General features: G+C 42.4%; 1 protein-coding gene across 3 annotated transcripts; it reads right to left on the minus strand.

Moving 5' to 3' along the window:
- Positions 1 to 1031: 1031 nt before the first annotated feature.
- anln (anillin, actin binding protein) lies at positions 1032 to 10094 on the minus strand. 3 transcript variants are annotated; one of them, XM_085445947.1, is made up of 23 exons: positions 9950 to 10094; positions 8388 to 8538; positions 7881 to 8303; positions 6868 to 7190; positions 6437 to 6734; positions 6043 to 6209; positions 5858 to 5947; positions 5661 to 5769; positions 5087 to 5373; positions 4874 to 5007; positions 4647 to 4788; positions 4426 to 4561; positions 4001 to 4174; positions 3709 to 3835; positions 3506 to 3554; positions 3332 to 3385; positions 3185 to 3217; positions 3074 to 3092; positions 2358 to 2470; positions 1944 to 2030; positions 1739 to 1846; positions 1383 to 1555; positions 1032 to 1297 (listed from the first exon to the last, which is right to left on the minus strand). In XM_085445947.1, exons 1-23 carry the CDS (start codon positions 9965 to 9967, stop codon positions 1177 to 1179), a joined length of 3336 nt encoding a protein of 1111 aa, XP_085302073.1. In that variant the 5' UTR covers positions 9968 to 10094; the 3' UTR covers positions 1032 to 1176. The 3 variants fall into 3 exon arrangements, with proteins under 3 accessions (XP_085302073.1, XP_085302074.1, XP_085302072.1); XM_085445948.1 differs by having other exon boundaries at positions 5087 to 5370; positions 6437 to 6737; XM_085445946.1 differs by having other exon boundaries at positions 6437 to 6737; positions 9950 to 10093.
- Between the last annotated feature and the right edge of the window lie 4056 nt (positions 10095 to 14150).

Below are 14150 nucleotides of genomic sequence, written 5' to 3' on the forward strand. Positions count from 1 at the left end.
TTTGTATTTACTGGAGTTATTTTTCTATTAAACTTAGTTTGATAATCTGAAACAAGCATGGCAACTGTGGAAAACCCCAAGAAATCAGAAAGGGGCAAATACTCTTTTTAATGCACCAAATTGCAAAAAGGTAAAAAAGCACCGTTGTCATTCAATATAATTACACAGCAACATGTAAAACAGCCCGTCCATTCTTTTTTTAATAAAGCTTGTAGCGTACATTGTTAAACAGCCACGTTTACCAAATCAGTGTAAAAGGATGGAACAAGAGATAACTAGAGATAATGATGCATGGAGACCATTTTCAGGTTGCATTTATCAACATTTGCTTTTAAAAAAGTGCTTTTATTGAAAATGTTATTTATTTGCAGGTCACTAGACTATTTTATTTACTCTGCATTGTCTAACAGGTACCTAAGAGGTAAACGTGCACTCTGTAGTTTGCTGTTACACCTGAGACTCATTAACATGTATATAAAATGACATTTGAAAAAGGTGGCTGCTGATGCTGCCCCCAGCTTCCTGGTAGATACACGGGTGGCATCAATTTTAAAATCATCAAGTTACTGTCACAAGTGAAGTGACCTCAACCTCCCCCCTCCACGTCGCTGCGATTCAAACTACACTAGTTATACCGATTGTATAAACTCCTACGTCACTGTGTTCATATGCATGTCCATGCTGCCTGCCCACCTGCCAGGGTGACAAGCTCTCATCAGCCTTTTACAGCTGAGGGGTCAAAACTGTCACCTAAATTATCTCCATTGAACATAATACTTTTTTGGGGGAGGGGGTTATAAAGCATGGACACATATACACACTCACTCGCGCGCACACACACGTATATATTTAGAGACAGAGGAATTTGAACACCACGCACATTCAAATTTCAACACTGAAACCAAAAGTTTTAAAGCCATGCAGCATGTGCATATTAAATATTAGCATTAACGTAAAAACGTGGCAACATCAGCCAAAGCACATCAAACCAGGCTTATGCATCAGATATATAAAAACCCAACACCCACGTCAATGCAGAAAAACCTGTTCTAGCATGTGTCGGATGTTTATTTCACCTCCTGTGATCAATGATCCTACTCAAATATCCAACTGGTATGATAGTATATTGCACTTAGTAAGCCATGCATCATCAGCAGTCCAAAGAATACAAAGGGATTAGTTGGGCAGCGGTCTGTTACAGGCATCTGGCTGCCACATCCGCAGGTCCACCAGAATCTGGTTCAGCTTCTTCATCCACAGATTTCTCTCCTCCTTGGTGTCAGCACTCAGCCAATTTCTGCACAGGAAAACAAGCAGAGTATGTTGACTGTCATCAAGCCACTCTTCAGGAGTAAGTACCTGTCCATATGGTGGAAACGTACCTAGTGACACACGTGGTGTTCTGGCACTGGCTGACAAGCGTTTCTCTGTCATCGTCTCTCCGTGGTCTGATGGTGATGAGCTCAAACGTGTTGGGTCGGGCACAGAACTCTCTGCTGGCTGGCTCCACTGCCTTACTTGTGCAGTTGGACAGATTGATGCGACCAATGGGATTCTACGAGATGTAGAACAACCCTGTTCAGTCTTTGCTTACATTTTATTCTTAAAGCTTTAAACTTTGGCACCGTCTATTTAATGTTTTTCAGTTGTTACTGCAGGTTTAGAGCAGTCACATATTAGTCAGCACGTGAATGTAGAGTAACAGACAAACTTGCTTGCTGGCTCGCAGCATTGTTACCTTTCTCTTTTCGTCGTCTGGGTAAGTCCAGTAGGAGATGCAGTATCCTGACAGGACGCACCATCGTCTGTGCCAAGCTCCAAACCCACTAACATCTTCAAACATCGTCTGTGGTAAGAAAAAACAAAGACAGATGATTAGACTTCAAGAATAGTTGTAGCAGCAGCACATTAAGGCCAGCATCAGCCTCATGAGCCATACTCACCAGGAAGCCCCTTTCCTCCACCTTTGAGCCCACTTCACAGTGCATCTTAAGGTAGATGTGGCCCTCCAAAGGGCACAGGAATGGCACCTATGACCCAGAGCAGGCAGACTGAATGGAAGGCTAACACTTCATACAGCACTATGCAAAAGTCATGAGCCACTGCACATTTCTTTATATTTTACTGGGAAAATAAGAAATGACAATCATTCGATTTCAGTACATGTGGGAGAAAAACAGTGGTGCAGTCTACAGGTGAATATGGACATGGAAACACTGTGTGTGTGTGTGTCATGGTTACATACATAGGCTGACATAATTACTGAGTTTACAGATGCATGAGGATGTTACTGCCATGGATGTAACAGTGTGAATGGAGACAGATATACATGGACTATGAACTCGGGGCTTTCATACCTTCTCCAAAGGAAACTGGGTCTTCCCAATTGAAGCCAGGGTGAGCTTGTATGCTCCAATCAGAGCAAAGTTACTGGTGCGAACCGCATTGGGGCCTCCAGGACTGGCCACAACTGCAACAACATACATTATGCTTAATAATGACAAGTGACACAGGGGGAAAGTACTGAACACATGAAAAAAGGAAGGTGCAAAAAGGCATGGACACACCCCCAGACATCTGTCAGTAATTAGAAACCCTGCTACTGGGTGCAAATGCGTCTCAGCTGGTTCCTATAAAAAGGTGCCTCATTACTGACATCTAGTGAGAATTTCATGTCAAAAGAATCTTTAGAAATATATTGACTTGAAAACACTGGTGATGTGTACCCACTCTGGCTCCATCTGGCTCATTTGTTTTTTTCAGACATGCATTATAGCTAAACATCTGTATTTGGTTTTGCTCAGATACAACTTTCCACACAAAAGCTGTCACACTGTGACTAAAGACGTCACCTGGAAGAGTATTGAAATGTTTCTCCTGTTTAAAACGGCCCAAATGAACAGAATCCACAGTGTGAGAACAACAGATCACTGATTCATCCAGTACATTTATTTGACCTAATAAAGCTCATTTCTCCTTGAAGCTTATATTGAGACCATCACTCTGTATCTTTTACACTTTGTTACATAATAGTCTTCACAGCACAGTTTGTATAAACCTTAGTGTCACATACCTGGTGTCTGTGTCGTCTTCTGCAGGAGAAGAATAAATTAATTAACATGTGGAAAAAAGGAGCTTTTTTCTCATTTTTCCTTTAAAGTTTTAGTTTTTTTTAAATACTTACAGTGATGGCAAGGAACTTCTTTGGAGTGATAGCCTAGGAAGATGAAGAAATATTACATTTGTTTTAAAGAGTAAAGTGAGAACAGCCACACACTCTAAAAGCATATCCCAACAGCAAACAACAAACGTAAAATAAAACAGGAATTACCTTCGACTTGTTGGTTTTCTTCTTCTTGTCACTGCAGATTTCCCGTTTCTGCACCTGAAAGGGAACAGCACTGTGCACCATCAGTAACACTGCAAAACAGAAACTTGCAGAAGACTATGAACAGACGGTGTCACAGAAATACAGCGTTAGTACTTGCAGAACGAGGACACGTACCAGACAGTATACTTCTACACTGATGTCAAAGCCACTGTCAACGTCAGATCTGAAAGTCAAAGATTCTCCTCAGCAATCAGTAAATAAATTGATTATGTTTAGTTAATAGTGTTTAACAACAGAGGCGACGTGCTGAAATGATGAGTGACCACAGCGGTGTGACTGAAGGCCAACAGTGCCTCCACTAACTGCTTCTGACTCACATAGTGAACTTGGTGGGGAAGGTGAGGGTGTCGCCACTCAGGCCACGGTGTGTCGTGGCTAAAGGCGTGGCCACAATGTTCTCTGCTCCCGCCCTGATCATGATGAAAAATGAATGTTTGGTAGACTCTGAAATAATGGAAACAAACAGCATGACAACATTAGTGTGAAATTGTGGGATTTCACTCTGACTGAAGATTCTTAAAACTGACAAATAACAGTTTAATAAAAGCACTCATTTGAGATGTGGTCTAATGGAGAACATGGAGAACTGTAGAGTTATGGATCGTGTACCTGGTTTATTGGCAGTGGAACAGACAAAGTCTGCCTTGAGAGGCAGGCGTAGCTCCTGCAGGGTGATGCAGCCTTTGGAGGCCATTGGCTGCGGGGCTGCAGGCCCCTCTTTCCTTCCTCCTGGATTTCCTTTCAGCTGGTCCAGCTCCACCTTCAGTGCTTCTCTCTTTTCGCCTGAGGCCATCAAACGTAAACAAAGTCATATCTTTGGGCCAAACCATGTCCCTCGTTAATCTTCTAAACACCGACATGTGGAACTCTAACATCGACACAGGGTAGGTCTGTGCAATGCTTTCACATTTTATACAGGAAACTAAATATTAGCACTATGTGTATTTTTATTTGTGTTCCTTTACTCAAGACTCTGTGATCGTGCTATGTGAACAACCTTGAGCTGACTAAGGAAACATTAGAGATGTGCTTACTTGCCACCAGCAGCAGCCTCTCTGCCTCAGCCTCCACCTGCGAGCCTTTCCCGTGTTCTTCATCTGTGCAGCAGTTGAGTGCCTGGCTGGCTTGATAGATAACCGTCTGCTGCAGGTTGATTTCATTTGTCAGAATCTACACAAAAGGTAGATTTGTGTGTAAGATCAGACTGTAGTTTATTACCAGTTGAAATCCTATATGGAACAAGTTTAATGTAAACCTTTATCTTCTGTTTGACACTGAACAGGCTGGATGCTCGGGGCTCCTCGGCTCTCTTAGAAACGTCTTCTTTTCTCACAATAACCTGCTTCACACTGGGCCTCTCGGTGTTCTTCACCCTGGTTGACCTGTATGCATCGATACTTGCACACAGCAACAAACATTCAGTGAGACGGTGAAAACAGACGGCTCTGAAGCATCTCAGCACTGCACGGAGGAAACACTTACCTGTAGGGAAGCTTGTGGTCCTCACTTGAGACACTTGCACCATCTCCATCTGAGGAGGTCTGGAAGCTTTTGGCTATGGCGACATCGTCGGGAGTTGTGCTCTTCATAATGAAAGAGTTGGCTGGAGTGGATGTCTGCACAAGTCATGAAGAAAATATTATCACTGAACAATTACCGCTGCATTTCCATGGACGAGGACTCGTCGGTGCTCACCATCATTCTTTTTTCTGGACTGTTTACCACAGCGGCCACAGTCTCTGCCAGTGGAGTGAGGAGGGACATCGAGGAGATGTTTAAAGCATCTTCCTCATCACCGCTGGGATCTTCACTCTGTTCTAGATCTCCAAACAGCTCGTTGATGACGGTAGAATTGACAGACTGATCCACGTTTTCTTCTCTTTTCTCCTCTGGGGTCTCTTCAGTCAACTTATCTGTAGTGTGAACAGCCACTTTCAGGGGGCTGGAGGTCAACACTGGAGGGGAGCTCAGCTGACGACCTGCTGTTTATTTAAACCCATGTTAGAAGTCTTGAGATTGTCATCAGGAAGTATGGTTTGTTTTGTTGTGTAGAGCTGTACCAACATCCTAAACTCAAAATCTGAAGTTAAACTGAATCACTGCTGAGGGTCCAACAGAACCACCGATGGTGACAAAACACACAGCAGTCATTGCACTGTGACTAAAAACAATATGCCATATTATAATCTGCCCGACACCAGATAACTGATAGCTTCACTTTACCAGTAGTCCGAGTACTCGGGCTCTGTTCGGGACTGTCATGCAATACCTGAAGGAGCGCACTCGCCGCCTGCGTCAGATTTCTTACATGGTGCAGGGAATTCATCCGGCGGCTCAGATGAGATCACTTCTCTCTCAACAGGCTTTACGACCTCTTCCTGAAAAGTACGTCATTTGAAAAATCCACTGGGGTGAATGCTGGGAGACTTTATTTACTCTGTGTGTGCCTGATGCTTCCTGTCCAACCTTAGTGTCCGCTCCTCCTTCTTTGTCCTTCCACATTTTGCTCCTCTGCTGGAAGCGACTGCAAATTTGAGCCAGCTCACTCTCACGCTCCTGAAACGAGCAGGCTTGATATTAGAATGTGCCATTCTGCTATTCGGATAAGGGCGAAAAACATAACTGCAGCACCAAGAATGACATCAACCTACCAGTTTCTGCCTCATAGTGATGTCAGCGGTGGTTGTGTTTGTAGCCTGGGCAGCTCTGAGTCTCTCCTGTACCGACCTGGTGTTTGGACTCACAGAGGCAGCGCTGGTCTGTACTCCGACTCGAGCAGGTGAGCTCTGGTTGATGCGCTCCCGCAAAGATTTCACTCCTATTTGAGATGGTAAAAATCACTCTAACTTGTGGAGGATAGAATCAACTAATGGGTCTGTGTCAACACTGATTTGAGCAGACAATTAAATGACAATGTAGGAAGGTGCCCCTGGTACACAAGTGAATAGAATCGGCTGATGTGCTATAAGAAACTGGCCATATCAAAACATGCAGACACTGCCACTGAGCAATTTTCATCATAACCAGCTTTCCAGTCCAACTCACCAAAAGCTCCTGTAGTAACCTTTTCCCTCGAGGCTGGAAGGTCATATGAGCTGGGCTTGGCGCAAAGCTCCAGCTTCTGGGGACTGCAGGAGACATTTGGGCCTTTGGACAGGGCCTGATGTTTTTGGGGACTTTGAAGCGCTGACATGGAGGAGCTGGCCTTCTGCTGACTAGGTAAGAGGGCCGGTTCCTCAACCGAGGTCTTCTGATGAATAGAGGACACTGTCGCGCCCTGGTTGGAGCACTTCTGAGGACTGGATACCAAGTCGGCTTTTTGAAGGCTTGGAGAAAACGCAGCCTGCTGAAAAATAAACAGATGGAAAGCCAGTTTATTTATACAGGAGATATATTTCTAGTGACCCAGGAAACCTTGCAGGAAAAGCTAAAATTTGAATAGTGAAGCGATTATGCACAAGATAAAAAATGAATACCTGCTTGGAGATGCCCGTGCACTTGCTCCTCACGGTTGAACTGGTCACCGAAACGCTGGGTTTAGTGCTGGAAGCCGCAGCACCTCTGACTGTAAATCTGGGACTAGACGAAGCAGCGAGCGTCTCCTTTGCTTTCTCTTTGGGGGTTTTAGCATGGCTGAGATCATCCTCCCAGGAACCAATGGTTGCAGCCAGGTTGGCCAGTCTGCCTCTCCTCCCAAGGGAAATTTCTGAGGAGACAGAGGGACTGGCAGCTGGTTGGGCATCAAACGGTCTCTTTATCGTGGATACAGGAATACAGTCTGAAGGTACATCACAAGCATCTGAAAAGGGAGAAACTATTTCACTTTTACACGTTTATTCACACGTAAAAAACAGACGTTATCTGGAATTTCAGGATTAGAGCTCATCTGAGGACGAAGATGGAACATCTGTTTTTCTGAATGCTTCTTGGTGTCATAAACTGTAACTGTAACCAAAAGAATCACGTATAAGAGAGCCAACAGTGTTATATAGTTCTACATTACATATAAGAGAGATTTCTTTAAAATAGACAGCATCAGAAAGCATTTCAACCTCCTGTTGTCTGCTTGTAGAAGTGGGGATCACCAGACAACACAATACCTGACCTATGATACGATATTACTGCCATTATCGCATTTTTAAAACTAGATTACACACAGTCACTAAAACCTGCCATAAGACCGACTCACTGTACCATCAGTCTGACACTCAGCACGATCTGTTTCTGAAACTACAGCAACTGTGAGAAATGATCAAAAATCCCACATCTGGGACTTTCTACATAGACAGAAATTCACACACATTTCTTGGTTGAGCCGATTTCATGTAGATTCCCTCAGCTGTTATCTCAGGATGGAGATCTTTTGTCTCAGACTAATTTTTATTTATTTCTGATCATTTTGTCCCCCCCCCCCCTCCTGAAGTCTTGTTAATAACTTCCTGTAAATTTAAACTCATTCTATGTAAATTAAACAGCAGGAAACTGTTACCGTCAGTGTTCCAGCACTTCCTCTGCTCTGCCAGGTTTTTTAAGCGCGATTTCATGCCAGCAGCAGATGGAGCTGGATCCTCTGTGTTACTCTGAGGAGCTGGATTGGCGGCTCCTATCTGTGCTTCTGTTCTGCTTGGAGGAACAAGAGCAGTGCAGACAGCCACCTTGTCGGGTTCTGGGCGTTCCGCTTTCAGCTGCACTGCCTGAGACTGCAGAACAGGCTTTCCTGAAGTCTTCTCCGAGGAGGAGAAAGGCCGGATGCTGGCTGGACCCACCGGGGGCTTTTTGTCTGTGGGAGGATCTGAGAGAAGAGGAGCTTGTGGCATCACCGGCTCCTGGTTCTCTTCATCAGCTGCAGGTTGGACATTTTCTCCAGAGCACTTGCGCTTCGAGGGAGATGGCTTTGTGGACGTCTGGGGCACTGAAAACAATAAAGAGATTTAAGCAAACACAAGACAGCTGCAGCTCAGAGGTTAAAGTGCCAAAACACTAAAGGGGCTCATACCTTTATCAATAAGAGACTCGCTGATCACAATGTTTGTGTCAGTCAGTGGCTCTCGAGGCCTTTTCACCACCTGTCTGTTCGCTGCATTGGTTCTTTCTGCGAGTTTCTTCTGGAGGTTCTCTCTGCGAGCTCGAGTTCGCTCCAACAGTTTCTAGTTTGGTAGAGTTGGGTTGTTAATAAAACATCACCTCTGTAGTGTTCAACTGCTTTAGCGAAACAGAGTCAAGCTAAATTACAAACTAAAGCCAGGTGCACAGAGGGATTTATGGCAACGCTGCTGCATCTAAAGGGATGATGCCGCTCACAGATACAGTTTCTGCATCAAAGATCATTTACAAGTGTTTACACCTCATATAAACGGTTTAATAGTCTCCTATAGCTTTGGGCTCTCACTGTTCTCTTTGACTACTGTTACAAATATTTCCCTCACTGTCAGATTCTAATGTTTCTTAGTTTTAGCTGTCAGAGCTGATAACTCCTGAAACATGTGAAGGCATCCAAAGAAACACGAAGTAACCAAAGATAATAAGAACGTGTTTGCTTTCCCTCGTGTTTCTAACACTGCGCTTACATTTCTCCTGTTTGTTTCATTCTGCTGTCTTACTATTCATATTTTAATTGCTGCATATTTAACGGGAATGCACCCATAACCTCGTTGTCCATGAACAATTGCACTAAAGGCCTAATTCTATTCTGCTGTGCAAGTCCCGACACGTACGACACCCTACATCAGCTCTGCAGGCGCTGACGAAAAGCATTGCTGAAGAATGACGCACGCTCCTGTACGCCTGCGGTTTAAACTCTAATGACATCAGACCTGATTCATGTCGGTTAGTTAGCTGGCAGCACCGACATGAGTGAAAATAACAGAAAAGAAAGAAACTGACGCCCAACAGGTCCGACTGCTGGACGCAGCTACGGACACTCAGCGAGTTTAACGACTGGGGCGTTGTTTGACCTCCTAAGACCCGAACTCTTCCACGGCAGCATTTTTAATTTCACTTTGATATTTGGTCACATTGGGGCCCGATGAATGTAAAAACAAAGAATTACCAGGGTTTTTTTAACCTTATTTTTGTTTTTAAGAAAAATGAGAGTCACATGAGGATATTCGTTTAAAGTTTTGATAGAACAGTAGCATATAATGTCCTCGTAAGTGGACATCAGGCCCTTGTAGCGCAAAATTGAGTATTTTGGTCTAAATAACCCAAAATGTGATGTCCACATATGTGGACGCTAGAAGGTTAAGGAGCGCTTAAATATAACGATCATTCAGGAGCGAAATACTTGTTGACTTGTTCCAGCCACATACATACTGACATTAAAATGAGATACTTTTGTGGCTCATGTAGTCGTTTTGACCAAAGAAACACGTGACATGTTTTCTTCAGCCGTGTTAAAAACGTCAACGTCTAAAGCTAATAACAAACAAGCTAATGCCCCGTGCTCTCTGAGCACTACCATTATAACATTTGGTTTCTACGTTAGCTGTGCACTATCCAGTCACTTTAACGCAGCTTCTTCCGTTGTTGGCTGATTAGTAAAGTTTTTCTGTGACTCACCTCAGTAAACGGATCCATTCTGGTTACTTTCTAACAACTCGACTGCAGTTTGAAGTAAAACTACTACAACTGCGCGACTCCAGCTTCTCTCTTTGTACCAAACAGCTTCTGTTCAAATTTGAATTTCGGCGCTGTGACTACTGCGCAGACTCCACATCTTCAACGGACCACTTAGAGCCAATCAAAATCACCGAGAGGGGTCGTGACCGGTGTTGTGCCAAAGAATGACTTCCGGTGTTTCGGTGTGTTTTTTATGTTTGCTCAGATTACAAAATAATCTGCAGTCAGCAGGGTTTACGAAGGTGTTACATATAAAATAAAGAAATGGCCTGTTTTGCGGGTATCTTTACGACTCGGCGTTATTTTACATACTGTGTTCTACGTTATATTTGATTCAGCCTTTTTGACCACTTAAAATATTCTGAAATTATTGTTATGTTAATTTTTGTTTTATGTCTTTGCAATTTTTGCTGCCCTCTTGGTCCGATCTCTTTTGGAAAATAAATCTTTTCATGTCAATGAGTTGAATGTAAATATATACATTCATTAATAACATAAAAGTTGCTTTGCAAAAAAAAAAACTGATTGCAGTTTCTACCTGTGACAAAAATATTGTTTCTGGCTTTAAACATTTGTAATTTACGATCGTTTAAATGTCGCCAATCAAAATTTTGGAAAATGTCGGAAATTGCTTTTTTGGCAGGAATTACAATCCTGTCTAAGTTTTCGCAAGAGGAAAAAACAAAAACATAATTCATGCCAACCCGGTACATTGGAAGTCGGCACTACAGAGTCATGCATTCTTGTATCATGTATCACCAGCAGCACAGCTTCGTTGTTGGATTCAAAACCCGCTGCAGCACATTCATGGACGGAGCCCGCTCAGTGCTTTGGCTGCGGCCAGGGCTGGACTGGGACATAAATGGGCATTTTGACTAGAGACCGGCCCCCCAGGTATTTATAGGAAAAGCCATAAAGCCTTTGAATGAAAACAAACGCTGCTGTGACAGTGATGCACAGTCTTGTTGGTATATGTATGATTTCTATACATTTTACATCAGATAAAAACTTTGGTTGTAAGATTCAGATAATTATTTAATAAAAGCGAGACATTTTAAATGAGAATCAGAAAGAAAAGTATTTCTTTGTGCCCCGCCCCTGCACAGTTACCAGCTGTCAGCTACATAGAAAAGGATCCTGGTGTTATTTGTTTCTCAGAAACAGTTCATAACTTCCCTTCAACTCATTCATGTCACCTAAAAGGTAAACCTGTTTCTCCATCACAGCTCTGATGATCCAGTAGGGGAGACCGGGGATAGTTGTAACATTTTTGACATTTCTGTCTATAATTTGAAGCTCTTTTAAGGTAGTGGATTCAAAATGTAATGCAAAGTATTTACATGTCTCTGCTATTAAATAGTGCAGCTATTTTCTCTGCAGCACAATTACCCATTGCATGGTATGGCCTCAAACACAAAGAGTGAAATGTTACAATTAACCCCATAGTCTGGGTTAGTTGTAACACATCCTGGGGTAAAATGTAACATAATGAAATAAGGGTACTAACAAAACATTAACATGTAATCTTTGTTTATTCAACACATGAATGCACTTACATCCATTTATGTAGCTGTGTGTGTGTGACAGAATGCAGAAATCTAGCTTTTGAACATATTCCAACCCCCCAAAAAAGACATATTATGGAATTTTCTGCAACTGAATATTTCATTAATTTTGGTTGGTCTTCCTTGAGTTTGGCCTCATTGGCTCAGTGGGCATTATAACCTACAACTCTTGCACCAATTTTGAACATAACAATGAAGCTGAAAAAATGTAGTTGTTCACCAGCATCGCAATTCCATTACTTTTTATCCTGGCTTACCTTGGTGTGGTTTGCAAAGTGCTTCAGAAAGATGAGGAAATCTGTTTCTTGCACTCATCCTGATTTATTTCCACTACCAGTACTTCCTACTGGTCCATCTCTGACACAGTGGTCTGCATAATGTATGTGTGGGAACACAAACAGTGGAGGAATTGTGTTGCCAATGGCATTAACCGCATATACAAAAGCGACCAGTGAAGCTCTCTCTGCTGGTGTCGTTGCCCCAACTTGTTTAATATAAGTTAAAGTAATAGTGTGGTAAGTTGTAACATCTGCATTATTGTTACAACTGACCCAGACTCCTATAGCCGTGAACTAGCTAACATTACAGCCAATGGCTAAAACATTAGCACTAAAGACCTACACAGAATATATCCCCATAGACATACAAATAACATAATTCAAGTTTGATGAGTTTAACTGCAAAGCAGATAATGCTATTAGAAATTGAAATAAAGTAGAAAAACTTACTTTTTGGCATACAAATTACTTTTTTTCATGTTAAATTGTCTGTGTTTGACAAAATGTGCTGATTTTTCACGTGTGATAGCAGAACTGAGTTGGGCATGCACAGGATGAGTCACATCATTTGAAACTTAGCCCTGATTGGAGAAATTGGAAGTGTTACAACTGACCCACGTTACAACTATCCCCGGTCTCCCCTAAGGACATCTCCTGGTTTCATCTTCATGTTTCCCTCTCACCACATATTCAAACCGACATCATGACCAGCAGCTTTACAGCTGTGGCTCCAGCAAACATCAGCTGATATTAGAAATTAATATTAAATAAATTCTAACAACAGCTGATCAAGCTTAAACGTGCTGTTGTTGTTTAGCGTGACATCCGCTGGTTTCCTCTTTCGGCACAAAGTGGGAGATAAACAAACAAGAGAGACGATCAGCTGATCATTGATCAGTTTCATGATTGAAGCAGCAACAGGAGAGGGAGGGGAGAGGATGAGAGAAGAAGAGGCAGCTGTGCAGCAAAGACAAAGAATAAATCCAGCTTTGTGTGTTTTTCCATTCTAGCTGAATGAAACTGTTTCTTTTCAGCTCAATACCAAACGTGTAATATTTTCTCTGAATGCGAGACGATTCCGTTTTTACAGGACGGTTGGCAACTTTACTAACTAACCTTTATGAATAAAATAAAGTTCACAGTCAGTAACATCACAGCACCACCCAGCTGTATAGAAACTCCATCATGCTAGTTAGCACGCAGTACGAGTTATTGTAACTGACGGTAAAAAGTCAGCACAACGAAAATAATCTCCACCTAAACTTGTTTTATATCTGACCCAGACAGACTGCAGGTCATCACTTCTTACCTGAAGTTCAGTTCACCTGACACTCGGACCTGCTTCTCCTGCCTCCACTTTCCCTCATTTTTTAGTTTTAGTTTTTGAAAAAGTTTGACAGACTGTAAATGTGAAAAACAAAATGCAGCATTAGACCCTGATTCGGGCGGTGAGGTGAAGCAACATGAAGCTTCCAGTTTGTCTGGGCTGTGTCTGCAGTGACTGATCTAAAGAACACCAAAAGTCATGAAACTCTGGAGATGTAGGATCTTACTCAATGATCTCTATTATTTTGGACAGATAGTTTAATCTTGATTATTTAACAATGTTATGAGGTTCAACACTTTGGATTCAGTCAACTTGTGTTTCTGTTTTTTTTTTAAACAAGAAAATATGTAATGATATTGAGATATAAAAATTAAAGAAATAAATGTTAAAATAGACATAGAGGAGGATATATGACATGGAGTTATGATGGGTTTAAACGTCACACCCATTTCCATTACAGGTCACTACTGGTCCCTGTGATGGGGACCAGAGGTTGCATTCCAGGGTTTATTTTAAAAGCTAGATTAAAAGGAACACATTTATGATTTGGGAATTCTTTATTAAGTTTAGTGAGTTTGACATTTTTTTGTAGTGACAGCATCTGGAAGATGAAGAAACACGATACCAAAACGTCGGTGAGTGTATCAAGCTGTAGAAATCTGCGGTCCCTGAGCACAGCTAGCCACACCCGTTATCGGTGCGTGTATTGCTTTAAGAAACATTATGTGACGTGTACAGCAGCAGTGTCCTATCACCGTGCGGTGCCTATTTTCCCGATCCGGTTTCCACTTTTGCGCAGTTGTAGTGTGAGTTACGTCCCAATGCTTTGCTCGTGGACTCATTTCTTTATGTTCACACGAATGAACACGATTTTATTTGCAGACATGTGTGTAAACCTCCTCCTCCTCACACACAAGTGCGATCACTCCCACTGGGACAAGCACAAACAAAACTTTCATTTTTATTTTACG

Source organism: Copadichromis virginalis, linkage group LG22, assembly GCF_057382275.1.
Source record: "Copadichromis virginalis isolate Kocher_CV1m ecotype Utaka linkage group LG22, C_Virginalis_male_GT1.1, whole genome shotgun sequence".
NCBI classification, from domain to species: Eukaryota; Metazoa; Chordata; class Actinopteri; order Cichliformes; family Cichlidae; genus Copadichromis; species Copadichromis virginalis.